The 16,717-nt window shown below is 39.8% G+C and overlaps 1 protein-coding gene across 7 annotated transcripts in view; it reads right to left on the bottom strand.

Moving 5' to 3' along the window:
* The window catches only part of LOC111153736 (Myb/SANT DNA binding domain containing 2), a 31,602-nt gene that overhangs the window by 2,793 nt on the left and 12,092 nt on the right, over positions 1–16,717 (bottom strand). The window contains exons 1-3 of one of the 7 annotated variants that reach the window (XM_022512934.1): positions 8,778–9,784; positions 4,780–5,035; positions 3,120–3,180 (exon numbers count right to left, since the gene is read on the bottom strand). In XM_022512934.1, the coding sequence (XP_022368642.1) occupies positions 3,120–3,180; positions 4,780–4,855 (137 nt within the window). In that variant the 5' untranslated portion in view covers positions 4,856–5,035; positions 8,778–9,784. Of the gene's footprint in view, positions 1–3,119; positions 3,181–4,779; positions 9,785–16,717 lie in introns of those variants that run through there. The other 6 variants (XM_022512932.1, XM_022512933.1, XM_022512935.1 and 3 more) reach the window with 6 other exon arrangements.

Below are 16,717 nucleotides of genomic sequence, written 5' to 3'. Positions count from 1 at the left end.
CTAAAGGGGAGCAAAAGTATAGAAATTATTTCAATTTGGATTTGGAGAGTTAACAGAGTAAGGCTGAATGTGCTGGGAAGTTTTTGTTTCAAATGCTGCTTAACTCCTAAAACCGTAACTGATACTTTATTATAATTCATGCACTATATATGAGCATATGTAATTACAAGTTTGTTTCTCAGGTATGGCAAAGACTTTGACATTGAAAGATGGAAGTCTGTTAAATGTTAACTTAATAACAATCTATTACAGTCTACATCGGTCATAGGTTTAAGCTACAAAAATACTCAACGACCACCCTTATGTACGATCAAATGCAGGCAAAGAGAAGAGGGTGTATAGCTTCTTGGAAGGAGACAATGCTTGAAAGTTTCCTATTAAATCCTTGTATCTTCTAGGGGAAGAGTTTGGGGAACAAACTGGGGAACCTCCCACGTACTCATTCTCAGTCTGTCCTCTTACTCTCTTTGGCTTTCTCTGCAAGATGACAAAATGCTAAGATTTTGTCGCCTGCTGCTTCTCGAAGCAGAGACTGCCCTAGACTTATCTTCCACTCTTTAGTTTGTCACAGAAATTCTCAAGTACTGGAGTGGCCATCTCGATAAAATCACTGCATTGCTGGAGAACTGCTCCTTCTCAGAGTACACAAAGGCACTCAGTGATCAGTCATACTCAGCTTGGTGCTCAGGAGGTAAAGATAGAGGACCGTGTGTCTGCATGAATGCTGAAAGAAAAGCTCTCGTATACAGCCACCATGCTTCCTTGTCCTCTTTTGAAATGCTACAATGATCTCAAGGACCAGGCTAAGGAGTTGGGATGGTGGAGGGCAGAGATTATCATCGATTCTGCTCACTGATCAACATCCCAGTGCCTGCCATGAAGTAGGCACTTGGCAAAAAACTGCCAACTAAATGAGCAGGTTAGGTGACTCTACTTTATGGATGAAGGATGGCGCATATATATATATTTTTTTTTTTTGAGAGGTTTTTTTTTTTAAGATTATTTATTTATTTATTTGACACAGAGAGAAAGCCCAAGCAAGGGGAGCAGCAGGCATAGGGAGAGAGAGAAGCAGGCCCCCCAAGGATCAGGGAGCCTGACACGGGGCTCCATCTCAGGAACCCAGGATCATGACCTGAGCCGAAGGCAGTTGCTTAACCAACTGAGCCACCCAGGCGTCCTGAAGGTTGGTACGTTTTAACTACACACTATGTCCGCTATCTTAGGCTCATCCCACTTATACTTGGAGAAAAAAACATCCAATGCCCAGATGAAGTTATTTTATTCAGCATTGTCTTAGCCTTAAGTCATCCATAAGGAATAGTTCTGAGGAAACTTGCACTGGAAAATAAATGGCCTATTAGGAACCACTTTAAAGCTTCTCACTGTGTGAGCTAAAACCTGGAGCAGAGGCAGCAAAGCGGTCCGTTTCTACGGAACCTGCTGATCTGATGTCTGTCTGGAGATCCCTGGGCCTAAAACTCAACACATTTTCAAAACTACGGAGCACAGTAAAAATGAGACCCAGTTATTTAAATGGCTCCAGAGAAGTGTCTATTTTAGTTCCTGATTTCTGAAATTCCAACCACGGGAAAAGTGCAGATGGTAGGGACACCCATTCTGTGAGATCTGAGTTCATCTCCAGTTAGGTCACCTGGGCCTCTCCTCAAGGTCCCAAGCAGTTGAAAGGGAGAGACGGGACATTTTGGTAAAGGAGAGACGATGGCCTTTTTGGAGACTCAGGGCCTGAAGGGATGGACTAGTAATAATGCATTTTTAAAAAATATTCATCATCAGAGTTTCCCTTCCTTTGGGACATTCTGATGTCCCAACTGGAAAACAGATCTACTTCCCAACAAGAAACAGCCTCAAGCTTACTGACTTGAGTCATAAACTTCTTTGTTGAGGCATGGGGAGTGGTTATAATTTTGAGAAATAATTCTTGATCCCTAAACTTTTACCCTTTCCCCCGAAAGGGGAGCAGCTGATACTGGGAATTCTTTTGTTCTACAGATACTCTGAAAAAAGACGGGAGCATTTGCAAAGTGGGTGATGGTAGTGGTGGTTGGCTCAGTGAAAACAAGTTTCCTTTTTATATTGCTTGTTGCTTATCACAGCTCTTTCCATCTCGCCTGTTCCCCCTTTGTCCACCGTCCCCTCAAATATCAAGCTCGCATGCGCACAATGAAGTGCAGAAGGAAAAAAATGGGTGCTATCAGGGTTTCCGGATGACCAGATTGAAAAAAAAAATGGCGTTCCTCTACTTTCCTCCTAAATTGATCTTTTAATATATTTATTTCATAGATTTAGTGAGGGACTTCCTTAAAGTTAATTAAAAGAACCACAGGGACGCCTGGGTGGCTCAGCCATTAAGCGTCTGCCTTCCGCTCAGGTCATGATCCCAGGGTTCTGGGATCGAGCCCCACATTGGGCTGCTTGCTCAGCAGGAAGCCTGCTTCTCCCTCTCCCACTCCCCTTGCTTGTGTTCCCTCTCTTGCTGTCTCTCTCTCTGTCAAATAAATAAATAAAATCTTTAAAAATAAATAAATAAAAGAACTACAAACATAGCATCACTGAAACTCAGAGTCCTGTGGTCTCCTTACAGAAGAGAGAACTGAACTCAGGTGACGTAGCCAACAGAAGGACCCCAGCCTGGGATTCCATCTTTCGTCTGTCAATGTCTTTCTTTTCCAAATGGATAAAAAGGCCACCTAGGAGCTTGTTCTTGATCCCCGCAGAGTAATATCATAAGGCATGCAAGTGCCCCTCTAGCCTTTCTGGCATCGCAGCCAACCCCAGATTAACTCAGGGCCCTGTAAGTCATCTCTGTACCGTAATGAAACACCTACATAGCCACATTCGAGTACAGGCAAACACCATCAACACACTTGTTTTTGTGTTAACACATTTATTTCTTCATGTCATATACAAAATTCCCAATGTAGATTAACTACTGGCAAACGTAAGCTAAACAGATGAGACACTGTGAATACAACTGCTCCCTCAATGGTATGGCTGTATTTTCCATACACGTCTAATGACAGCAGTGACTTTCTATGTCTTCCCAACGGTCATTAAATTTAGGTTAATATACTTTGTAGAAAGAAGCATCTACTTACTGTGCCTCTTCAGAAGATTCTTGCTTTATTTTTAATGTTCTCTTTGTGAGAGGTATTTCATCTGAAAAGCAAGGTTTTTGAAACAAATTATATTTTTCTAAGTAGCATACATTTAGGTAGAGAAGTAACTGTGTTTACTGTTCATTTCATACTTTGAATGCAAGGCTGTAATTCTAGTGTCAAACACTGTCCAATGCCAGATTTATAAATATAACTCTTATATAATGAGATGCATACATTTATATGCAAGATCAGAAACCAGCTCTACAAGTATAAAATTCTTCAAGGTCACCAGTGGATTTCTAGCTAGGAGCTTAAAGCTTAATTTCACGGCAAACATGATTTTTAAAGAAACGAGAATGAAAAATTCTCTCCTACTCAGATTTTCTATGTAGGTTTTACAGAGCAATTATTCCCCCAATATCACGATCAATATACTCTGCATGTTATTTTTTCCCAAAGGTTTGGGTGGAACTTAACTCTCTAGGGCAAAACCCGAGTAATGGGATGCCAGAGCCATTTAGACCTTATTACCATTTAGAAATTAAAGGGTAGCGATCACTTGGCATCGGCCCTTTTTAGTCTCCCAATCTTTAAGTTTCTCACATTGTGTTCATCTTATAGTTTTATAGCCTCTTTCTTCTCTCCTTTTCCCTTCCAATATTTGAGAGATTAAAAAAATGTAGCATTTGTAAGAGATATTAGCATTTAATCCTTTTTCTTTTGAAATTAGCATTTCTCTATCATCAGGAATTCTGTAACAGCGGGCCTGTGGACTTTTATCGTGAGCTAAGGAAGCACATTTACAGTGCCAATCCTACTTACGCTTCCTTGGAGGCTGCCTGAGCAGCTCACTGGGGAGTCAGAACGTTTACTTAGAAGTGAACACTCATCACACAACTTGTTACTGAACCACACTGCCTGCACCGGACACTGGGTTTGGACTTCCAAATTATGAAAGTCCAAACTGGAGCAATTGTTGCAAAAACAACTACATATACCTCTTTTTCAATTAGGCCATCCCAGTTTGAAACCAATGGCCAAGAGTTTTGTTTTCCATTTTTAATGCTAATCTAAATCATTCCAGCTACTGCTTGGTTGGGATCCTTAGTGAATTCTGAAGGAGTATGATCACTGATAAAATTCAAACATCAGCTCTTTCAATGTAAACTGAGTCTTCTCTTTTGTTGTTGTTGTTGTTCAGACTAAAGTCTGGCTGGGGACCTTTTCCAATTCATAAACAGAAAAGTATTTGGGATAAAGCAAGGAAAAGATAGTCATGTCCAGAGAAGTTGCACCAAGAGTTAACACTCCTGGCAGCTGTCTTAGAACTCAGGAGATGCAGGATATTTTCAATTGCATAGGATTTCACTTGTCCCTGATTAGGAATTCTGCATCTTTAGGAATTTTGTTCGTAGCCGCATCCAAATGACTCACACCAAGCTCTAGCTGGAAATTTAGGGCCAAAACAACGATGCCCACGTTGCCCCAAGGAGGCTGGCCGTGTGCCTCGTGTGGACAATGGGAGCAGCACCAGAGGCTAGGACAGCTACTAAGGGTGTGTGCACATATGAAGGGGTAAACACACACACACACACACACACACACACACACACACACACACACACATGTTAAATATCATACGTATTGGCTTTCTTACCCAATTCCTGATCTGTTGGATAGCCATGGAGATCCTGACTGTGGTTTCCCCAGTCCTCCTGTGAATAGTCCTCCATAGTGCTGCCATCTGACTCCAGCTCCTGGTACAAGCCACTACTGTTAATAAGTACAGGCTGGCAGGGCTGAGCATCCCATCCTCCCTGACCAAACACCTGTTCCAACTGTTCAAATGTGTAACTGCTCTTTCTTTTCCCAACACCATGTTCTTTCACCCGACTGTAACACCTGCGAAGGGTCTAAGACACAAAGTCTTTTGTTATTCCTTTAAAGCTGTACTTCCTCTTCCAGGTACGGACCACAGATATTAATTACTATTAGACAGACACAGACAGACAAACATAGACACATTGTTACAGGAATGCTAGATTTCAAATTCATTATTATATTAGAAAAAAAAACTAATTTAGCATTTACTCAAACATGTTATAATTCAAACAATTATTTTGCAATTAATCATCCATTAAACAACAAGAAACATTACAACATTATTGCATGTACCCCATACATATATTTTTATACCCCCACCCCCCCTTTAAAAAGAATAAGAAAAAAAAAAAAGAAAACAAGAAATACCAGCCAGCCAATAGGATGCACACCTGCCACAGAAGAGAAAAGAGCTGCTATTGTGCCCAGAATTTGGAAAAAGTGAGGGAAGGGAGGACAGAAAGAAGAATTTCCCAAAGCAAAGAATATAACCTTCCTTACTCCTAAGAAGGAAAACAGGGTCAAAACAATTGTCTAAATGAATCAGCTAGTAAAACATATTACTTACGAAGTCCATAGTCCTTAACTAACTTACTCTATCTTTAGGGAGGTTGCTAAAATTTGAAAGAGGTCAAACGGATTATGCTACAGATCCCCAGTCTCAAACACCAACCATCCAGAAACAATACACTCATTCCTACATCGAAAGATTAGCCAATACTCATCAATTCAACCAACACAAATTGCCAGCTAAAACCAACAAAGAAGGCCAATAATTTCCTTTTGGGGGGGGCGGGGAGGGAAGTGAGGTGGACAGGGTATCATCTTACTTCCTTCTCTGCCTTGTGCCACACAGCAAATAAAAATCACTATGTGAGTCCACAGAGAAAACTCGGACAATTTTATTATCTTGCACAACACTTCCATTTTCTTATGGTCTTTCAATGCATACTTCCAATCATTCGCCCTGCTTCTTTAACTCTGTCTTACATGTTTTAAAGGATAAATCAAGGACTTAGTCCCAGCATCCACATTTAGTTCAGTGCTATCCAGTGTCTATCCCATCTCTGCTGCTTTTGTTCCTTCGAAGCTCTCTTCTCCTTGACTGGATTTCACTCAGAATTTTCTTGAGAGAGACAAGACCCTTTTTCCCTGATGGCTCTCAAATACTTTCTGACACAACTCTACAAAACCCGTTCACCTCAGACTTAATGTATACATGTTAGCCAGACTGTAGGTTTCTCCTAAATGTGAGATTACTTTCCATAAGCCAATATATCACATATTCTCACCAAACTGAAACAACTCTTAATAATCTTTACAGAACCTGCATGAAAGTTCCGCATCTTTAAATCACAGTTGACAAACGACAAGACACCGTCAAATACTTTGCAGATCTGTCCTTTGAGACCAGAAATCCAGATGGGCAAAAGGAATAATCCAAGCAGGACACACAGGATGATCTTCCTCAGACATAAACAGAGCAGTTAGCAGGCTCCTGTCAGAAAACCAGCCAGCCTACCCCCTGCATACACACCTGCTTCTCCCCCCCCAACTTTCTAGAAATCTCTTCTGGTGCCTCCAACGATGCCTTAAAGAACTGAGGTTTCTGATTAATACACTCTTTAAAAGTGTTCCCTCTCTTTCTCTTTGTAAAAGATAGTCACAACTACATAACAAAGAACTTTCTAGAGAAAAATCGGGCAGGAACTTGGGAAATGTGTCACAGGGCAACCCTTCCAATGGAAGGAGACAAATGCCTGCAGCAGATCTCATTTGACTTTCTATATACTCCCCTTTCCCAGTGCCCTCTGCCCTCCTTGCAGGGATTGGAATTTGAATTGCAAACATCTCCTTGCCAATTTATTTTTATCTCACAATGTCTAGTTTCTGCCTCCAAGAACATCCCAACCACTCTTTTCAACTCCTCCAAGGACCGTACATGGAGAGTCCCGGCCATGTCCCTTTCACCCTTCCAAGGCCATAAATGGAGATGCCACCACTCACTCCTTACTGGCTGCCTAGAGAAAAGCATGCAGCACACAGAAGAGCCCAGTGGGATCTGTCACTGAGGGTTATTTCAGAAGTCAAGGAATAAAACTGATGTTCCTTTGAAGAAAGGTGCCAGCCTTCTCAGGATGTGATATGAGCATAAAGCAAAGCCACCAATCATTGACTATATACATGACAGGAAACCACAGAAAAGACTGGCTTTTTTTGAAACCACCAAATTGAGCTGACAATTTTACTTGGCTTATGTAACTGTGAATAAGGAAACTAGTAATATCTAATGATTTTAGAGACCGAAGAATAGTCAGGATACATTCTATATTTCATCAAAAAAGGCTGAGATCTTGCCACCTCTTTCTTCATAGTGTACTTCTGTAATACACTTTAATAGTGTAATGTGCTGATATGTAAAATATCTATCAGGGGCCTGCAGGAAAAAGGTTTGGTAATTCATAAATCCATACGATAGGAATTTGATATGTTGAAATAATGTTAAAAAGATTTCCAGATTGACTTTAACTCTCTCAAGACATAAGTACACATAAGAGGTACCTTCTGTGTTCAGTAAAAGATCCACAGATCCAAGGAGAGGCTGTTTGAATAGGGACACATCAACTAAGATAGAAAAAAAAAAAAGGTGAGAACTCAAACATGAACTTGACCACCACTACAGGAGACACTGGAATTCAGTGTAACTGCAGGGACTTTAGAAATGGATAAAAGGAGCATATGGAGACCTTCCAATCAGAAAAAGTTACACTTCCCACACTCTAAATGATGAACCAAAGCAGGCAATTAAATAACTGTGTGTCTGTGTCAACAGTCCTAAATAAGCCAACTTAAAAACCTACTCTAAATCCGAGATTAAGAGAATGCTCCAGAATCTAGGAAAAACAAAGTCTCACCTCCCATTTCAGACAGCCATGCCAAACCCAACAAGAATCTCAGTTTAGCTTTCTTGAAGGCCATTTCCTACCCAACGCAAATACCCACCTCACTGCCCTTCCTTCTTTCTTTAGCTCACTAGTCTTAGAAATGTATGGAAAATTAACCTCTAACATTTTTTTTTTTTTTAAATTATGATCTCGGGGAGGGGGTAGGGGCAGGGAAAGAATTTGCTTAAAATTATTAAAGACCAGTCTATTCACAATGGAGAAGAGTAACACTTTCCTTATTACTAGAAATTTCCTGGTAAATCAATATACAATCTCCCCTCTGGGGAAGAGGAGTGAGATACTGTATCTTGAACGAAGTCAGAGGGATAGAGGTCAGGAGGAGTCAAGAAAATCTGGAAAGAAGAACTAAAGGAGAGGTAACAACTTGATCAGGTGGTCAAATCAGAAGAGTCTGGAGGTATTCGGTTTGGAAGAAACGCCAAGTGGTTAATGACTCCAACAGGAAAAGAACCAGAGAAAAGGCTTGAAAGATTGTCCCATTACCAAAGCAGGGAGGAAAGTAAGATGGCTGACAACCGATAATTTATAGACAGAGGGAAAGTTTCGCCAAAGTTTAAGACTGGAGTGAAAGGAAATGAGAGAATAAAGATGACATTCATTGTGGATGAATGTAAGAAGGGTCTATGGGGGAGGGGGTGCGGGTAAACAAAGGCAGGAGTTCTAGATTGGCAGGATTGGGGGTTTAACGGCAGCAATGCAGAGAAAGACCCAGGGTTACAGTACACGTAACATTAAATACAGTGCACAATGCAGCTATCTTGCCAAAGTAAGTAAATCCAGTATTGGGTTGTATAAGCAGAGGAATCACATGTAAGCTATGAAGGTGGCTCTTCCTCTCTATTCAGCACCGGTGAGGCCACAGCTGGAGCACAGCATTCAGTTCTGGGCATCGAACCAGCTACAAGAGAGGGAAATTGTAGAGTTCAGAAAAGGGCAAATAAAATAATGAAAGGCTTGGAAAATAAGATCTATAAGTAGGGCCAGTGGTTTCATCAAAGCCCTTCCTGACATCACATGAGCTACTTTGGGGGTAAAAAATAAGGTGTCTTTCACTTCTGTGTCCTCCAATTCCTCCTTTGACTTTCAGGAAGTGGGAGGAATTGAATTCTTCCCTGCTATAGCAAAGCAGGAAGCAAACTAAATAATCATATGGGCATATGCCAACCAATTCTGCTACTGGCTCAATCATTGTCTCAAAATTTGCCCCATTTCATACAATCATAAAATAATCACCATGACAAAACCACTGTTCTAACCGAACTGACCACAGGTGGGACAGGGTCTGTAATAAGGAGGAATGGAAATAAGGCATAATAGCCACATAAATGTGTCGTTTAGGAAACACTGGCATGATCCATCTAAGATGTCGGATGAAAAAGTCAAACTGCGAGGCAGGACAGCTTAGTTGTAATAGCAGGAAACAATGTTATAAGAAAACACAAGCAGTGAAACAGATTTTCAAATGTAGTTGTGGAACTGGGAACACTAGAAATGGATTACATAGTTGACTTAACCCTCTGGCAACTAAATAGGATAAATTTGAGATGTTTTAAACCCAAATGGTTACATAAAGAACATACTTATTTGCAGTCAGAGTCTTAAAAATCACATGTTCTATTCCACAAAAGATAGGGGAAATCATCCTGGGGGCAAATCGCCAAACTAATCGTTTATAAAAGTGTTAAAAACAATACCTAGGCCTAAGCACACATGAGTTTTGAAGCAAAAAGGTCTTTGTGAAATACATCTACCTTCTTCCTTTAAAGCTACTGCTTTAGGGCACCTGGGTGGCTCAGTGGGTTAAGCGTCTGCCTTTGGCTCAAGTCATGACCTGAGGGTCCTGGGATCAAGCCCCACATTGGGCTCCCTGCTCAGTGGGGAGTCTGCTCCCTTACACCTCCCTACCCACCCCCACCCACCTTGTGCTCACTCTCTCTCTCAAATAAATAAATAAATAAATAAATAAAATCTTTTTTAAAAAGTTATTGCTGTAGTACAACTGTTACAGCAAGCTGCTCTTAGTTAATGAGGCAACAACAAAACCACTGAGTTTCTTCCAGTATCTTTTAGAGAAACTCAAAAGTTCTTTAATTTGTTTTAGTTGCTTACTGGGAGCACAAAAGGTGGGGAAAACAAACAAACAAACAAACAAACCCCGAAACAGGAGACATAAGCAAATAAACACATTTCTTCATACAGTAAGAGAGATATAAGTATAGCATATATTACTACAAATGCATGTCTATTACACAGAACTGTAACTAATGATTAGGAAGTCTCTCAAGGTGAAATCCATCTGGGGGCCTGCAGAAGTTTTACTACCTATTTTTTTTAGGTTGTCCATCAAAATCTGGCAAGTGCATTTGCCAATCACCCAAATGCTTTAAAATCAACCCCAAACCCCAACAGATCAAAACCAAGACCAAAAATACAACACTTTCACACTCTCCCACTTCTTAGCGCTACAGAGGAGGTTTTGGCAAGTGAAAGATCTTTCTATTCTTAAATTTCTCTTTTCCTTTTCCTCTCCAGAACAGAGGTTCTTAACTTTTTTGGGTCATAGATCCCCTCCCCAGAAAAACGCACATACGAAATTGTTCCATACAATTTCAAGGGGAATATGGACTCTGAAAGCCCATACAAGAATCTTGGGTTAAAAAGCTGCTCTATACCACGGTGTTGTTTCTTCCGTCAAAGAATAGAACAGGTATTAGTCAGAAGCCCTAAAATAAGGTAGGCTTAATTTGTGTATTAGGTATTACAAGAAAGATTGGGACAACCAGTTAAAGTACAATTTAACCAATTTGCTCCGTATCCTGCTCCTTTAGATAAAGCAGCATTAATATTTCCTTTAAGAGATAAATTAGCCAAATTCCCTGCTTTTTGAAAGAAGCAATAGCTAGCAGTAAAAACATACAAGGATATCAATTTACTTATCACAAAAATATAGGACTTTTCTCCCACCTGCTAGAGAAGAAATCTTTTTCCGAGGTGGTAATTAGGCAATATTAAATGATTCATAAATTTTACTGATTATTAATTGGATCACATAATATGTGATTATTCATTATCTGATTCACTTATCAATACAGATGCTAGATAAATTACCTAAGGTAACAACTTACAACAGGGAAGTTCACAGATCTAGAAACAAGTGTAATAAGTCTTGACTACTTTCCTTAGTAGTCATAATGGCTAAGCTCTAGCATCCTCCCATTTTAATACTGCCTAAAGACCAAAGGGTCTCAAAGAAATTGGCAATGTCTACACTAATTAGTCCTTAACCCGATGAGACTAAGTCTGATCTATTATTCTGCTGGAATTGTTCATATCATGGTTAGCAGTATCTTAATTACTAAGAAGAATGACCCTCAAACTTTGTCCTTAAGTCATGTGAACACTTGATACTTTGTGTCTATATCACCATCCTTGCCAGATAATCTCTTTGGTAAAACTTTCTATAATACAATGATTGACAGCGAGTGGGGGAGCTGCCCAAGCCTCTAAGAGCAAACCAGGTTCCATCTTCCAAAATATTATGGATGTTTTGAATGGAAAAGCACCTCGGAAATCATGTAGTCCACCTTCCTCACTTACCAACTGAGGAGACAAGGACCCAAGACAAGTAAGTATTCCTTCGAAAGGGATTTGGGTGGGGGGAGGGGAGGTACCAAATGCAAATATGAATGTTCCCTAAGAGAACTATTCCCTTAGATCATAAACTCTGGGAGGTAGAAATTATGTCTGCCTAGTTCACGGTTTCCGTGAGCCCAGAATAGTGCCTATCACATAAGGGTTCAATAAATATATTTATTTAGTAAATGAATTAAGGCAATTTTCACATTGTAAATCACTTGCAAGAAGAGCAATTTTTTTTCTTAGCGGAGAAACTCAGGTAACTCATTGTATAATCAGGGTTTTGTATTTTATGTATAGAATCAATAAATCCAAGGTAGCTCAGGCTCTGCCTTGAAAAAAGTGGGAGCAGAAAAGGGAATGACACATAGATACGGCTATAATTAGCAAAGCAAATTCCCTTCATAACAAAGGGAATAGCTGCAGAGGGCCAGGGCTATTTTAACGATATCTACCATGCTTGCTGTTATGGTTTCCTTTGGGTGGGGGAGGGGTCCACCCACCAAATAGGGCTCTGTCCCTCTGTCCAAATTTGATCATTTCTTATGCCTTACACATTAAATAAATAAAATATTCAAGGATATAAAGTACAGTTCTGTCAAAGATAGAAAAGGAAAAAAAAGACTCAATTGTTTCCTGGATTCTGATAGGGCCAGACAGAAGAAGGACCACCAGAAACCAAGAGATCTTACCTCTCTGGAGCCCCAGTCTCTGTGGGGAACTGGCCAGGATTGGATTTTTTTTCAGCTTGCGCCACATTCCAACTCTGGCTACGAGTGACTCACTTTTGTGTCTATAACTGGTCAGTCCTGGCTTCAGGAGGGAGAGACTCTTCAGGAGATTTTAATCCTCAGTGAGCATCAGCTCCCCTACGTTTTCTAGGTTTCTCCGTGCTAGCAGGTGAGGGTCTTGTCCATTCAGATTATGAAGAAAAAAAACCCTCAAGGAGGGCAATAGTAACTGCTGAAAACACATCTTCCATTGCTCAAGGAACTATGTTCACGGACTATCCATTTTCAATCCTATACTGTAGGTAAGGCATGTGGGTGTTCATACAGTATCTCGTCTTGGCAGGAACACCGTACAAGAGGACCTAGGAAGTGTGGTCATGTTTAAGGGCTTCTTTGGGATACGAGAATCCTTCTAGGCATGAAATCCTCAAGTGCTGCTCTATTGAGAACAAGACAGGTCAAAAAATTAGGGCTTCCTGAACTACTGAACTCTTTTGGACATAAACAACCACAGAGAGTTACAGCCGTCAAAGACAATCACATACCACTCTTTGTCTAGAACTTCCTCCCCATCTAAGTGGGGGAAAATCAGTTGTTTGGTAAAGAATTCACCTGGATTAGGTTATTTTCACCTGCTCTCCTCCATCACTCCTGAAGCTGCTGTATTAGCATCTCTGTTAAATCCTTTTCTCAGTACTTCACACCCTGGGGCAGAACTTCAAAGGGACATTCAGATGATATTTAAAATGTTAACTTTTGTGAATATGTGAGAACTAAAAAAAAAAAAAAAAACCAAAAACATATTCCAGAGAGTTCTCTAAAATATTTCTAGGATAGCAGGGGAAAACCATTCATCTGTAAAGGCCTCCCACACAAACATCCTGCATTGCACACTAATTGGTCCGTAATTGAGAACTACACACGCATACACATACACACACACACACACACATTACAAAAACACCTCACACAGCTTTAGCATTACAACGTTGTACTGCTTCCCAAACACAGGGTACTTTCTGCTAGTAATGAGACCAGTGTTTAAAAGGAAAATGGTGCAGAGCAATTCTCCCCCCACCAAAAATACAGTAAGCCACCTTACTCCTTTCATGTGAACCATGAAAGTTTTGTACATATTTTCTTACCAAAAACTACCATCTATTATGCAAAGATAATCTATACTACAAATTCTTTCCCTTAGTAAATTTGGCATATTTGGTTGTGACATGTAGACAAAATCATCTAAAAAGCGAGGTTATTAGAAATCCCTCATCATGGTATCTGGGTACAAGCATTAGTCTTGACTGAATCTGGGACAAGAGTCAGACAATTGTTTTTAAAAGGGTAAATATTGAATTAAAGTTGAACTTCGAGTAACACGGATTTGAACTACAAGGGTCCACTTATACATGAATTTTTTTTGACAAATACATGACTGTAAATGTATTTTCTCTTTCTTGTGATTGTCTTAATATTTTTCTTTAGCTTATTTTATTGTAAGAATACAGTACATAATACATATACAAAATATGTCAATCCACTCTTCATATTATCAGCAAGTCTTCTGGTCAACAGTAAGTTATTAGTAGTTAGGTTTTGGGGGAGTTAAAAGTTACACCCAGACTTCTGACTGCACAAGGGGTTGGTGTCCCTAATCCCCATGTTGTTCAGGGGTAAACTGTACTTCAAAAAGTGGGGTTTTTCTTTTGCATTTCCATGGTGTAAACTACAGATCATAAACACATGCACAGAACACATCTTCATATGCTGACAAATACCTTTTCAATGAAAGCCCTGAAAATAAGCATGTTTTAAGTTTATGCATTTGTCCTTTGGCAACCTGAACTTATTTAGGAAGTTGTTAGAAAGAAATTCAAGCAATCATAACACTTTCTATAGCTCATTTGGTAGCATTTTTATATTTTACTCTTACCTTTATGAGGCTTGCTAAAAGCAATAGCCATATGAAAAATGTAGTCTACAAAAACCAAACATTTTCCATATGTGGCTCAATGTCCCATGCAATGAAGGTAAAAACCATTAACTACCATTTTTCTCAGTGCCTACTGTATGCTGAGATTTGGGCTAAGCAGTTTATATTTATTATTCCTAATGTTTACTTTAATGCTAAAAGAGAGGGTCCCAGGAAACAGTCTGAGGAGCCAGGGCAGCAGTCTTATGAAGGAGAGCTCTTGAGAACGCCTATGAGAGACTGACCTGAACAGGGTTGGGGAGACAAACAGGTTGTAACAGAGGCCTCAGCTAACCTAAAGTGAGGTAAGGGAACTGGGATGAGCCTTCAGAGTTGTCCTGACCTAGGGCAAGGAGGCTGTACCTTTGTATTTCAGCACTGGCCAGCCACTGGATTCAGGCTGCCCCTGGAGAGGGAGCCTAACCTTGGGAGAGACAGCTCCCTTGGGCAAAGAGAACTTCCTTCCTGGAATTCACCAGGAAGCCATGGCCAGTCATTGCTCCAAGCAGCCTGTGGTTGGGAGGTGGAGGGGTGGCGGGATGGGGGTAGACTGACTAGTGTCTCACTCCTGGAGGAGGGTCTGGGGAGTGTATCACAAGTATATGAAAGACACGTGATACATCCCTATTTATCTGAATAGAGAACTAAGGGCAAGGTAAGAGTTTATCCAAGGTCTCTATCAGAGCCTCGTTCACGCAGATGTAGGATTCAAAACTAGGACCTGGTATTCCTCTCTTCAGCAGACATTGAAAAGTAGAGAAAATCACTGTATTTACCTTTCTGCCATAGTTGCCAGAAGTTTATAACAGAGCTCATTTTAATATTTAGCGGAAGTAACCGTATTTACTTGGGTTACTCCCTGCACTGATTTCTTATTTTCTATTTTTAGCTTTCTTCCTATGCATATTTACTTTCTTTGACCCATTTACATTATGTATTACAAACAGCTCATCTCATCCTCATCATCTCTAAGAAGAGTACCTAAACCATTTACACATTAGGTGAGTGACGGCAGGCTTAGGTAATGAACACTCCATGGCCTCCTTTTGGTAACCCACATCCTTACCTGCTTTCATTGCCAAAAAGTAATTCTACTTTGTAAATTCCTTCTGCAGTTCAAACTTAACTTCCTTTAAGAGGAGTTGGTAGTTCATAAATACCATCATTTATATAAAGATCTGAGTGAACTGAGTCTTTGACAATAAGACTATTTGTGTTTCAACACCTGTTGTAAAGTCTTCCTTGGGTCTTCCAAGTCAAATGTTTTTCACTGTGCTTATAATCTTAGGACACCATGAATTACCTGCAAGAATTTTTAAAACATGTGCTTTCCATGTTAAGTAACATATATGAGCATAATAACACCCATGTTGCTATGAGTCTTTGCTATTGCATTTGTTTATGATCACACTGTTGCCAAAAACTTAGTTCAACTGTCAACATTTTTTAAAATGTGGGCTGATGATTCATAAAGGGGTTAACATAAACAAGTGGTTAAGAGCATGGATACAGACTGCTCAGTCCAACTTCACCACCTGCTAGCTTTGTGACTTTAGGTGAATTCATCTCACTGTGCCTCAATTTCTCCATCTGTTAGGTGGAGCTAATAATAGTACCTCTATCATAGATTTGTTGTGAGTGTTCAATGAAAAAATACAGAGCACTTAAAATAGTATCTACTGAATAGCTTGTCCTCAATAAATGTTAGCCATTCTAACAAAAATGATAGTCACACCACATGGAGACCACTTATAAATAAAGGTTAGTTCAAATAGAAAAAGACAGCCCCAAAGTTTTATCACAAAGCACATGGTTAAGAATAACAAATCGTAGCAGTCCGTATCAGAATCTTGTCTGGAAAGCAAGTTTCAGCTAAACCACATCACCCAAGGTTAAAGGAATGCTAGCTTGATTTTCTGATTCTTAGTTTTATTGGTATGTAGAAGTATTTTAAAGTTATTTTTGTTTGATAGCATGTGAGATCAGCAAGTGTTATACCTAGATTTAGGTTTGTTACATATTAAGTAACATTGTTGCATAAACATGCTTGATTCAAGTTTCAGAAACACCAGGCTATACTAGCATAGCTTCTTCAACTTTTTGCTTGTCTTTCCTCTTTATATATATAAACCAATCATATAACTATTTTCAAAGGTCTGTAGTCTTGGCGAGAATATGGTGACTAACATGGACATATAAAGAAAAGGGGAGAAAAAGAATCCTGTAGTTACAGGAATAGGCCTTACTCATCGAGCAACCTGCTTACAAGAAGCAGTAGGCAGACCAGCATGAATCAAATAAGTATGAATGACCCATATATTTTCTCGGAGTTTAATGGAACAAAAAGCATGTGGATCTCTCATTCTTTTTTTGGTGCATGAAAACTTACTGGAATTAAAATCATGGAGC

The sequence above is a fragment of the Enhydra lutris genome, unplaced genomic scaffold, assembly GCF_002288905.1.
Source record: "Enhydra lutris kenyoni isolate GAN:26980312 unplaced genomic scaffold, ASM228890v2 scaffoldscaffold34, whole genome shotgun sequence".
Taxonomy (NCBI): Eukaryota; Metazoa; Chordata; class Mammalia; order Carnivora; family Mustelidae; genus Enhydra; species Enhydra lutris.
The sequence above is the reverse complement of the archived record's forward strand: the minus strand, read 5'-3'. Positions and strand labels throughout refer to the sequence as shown.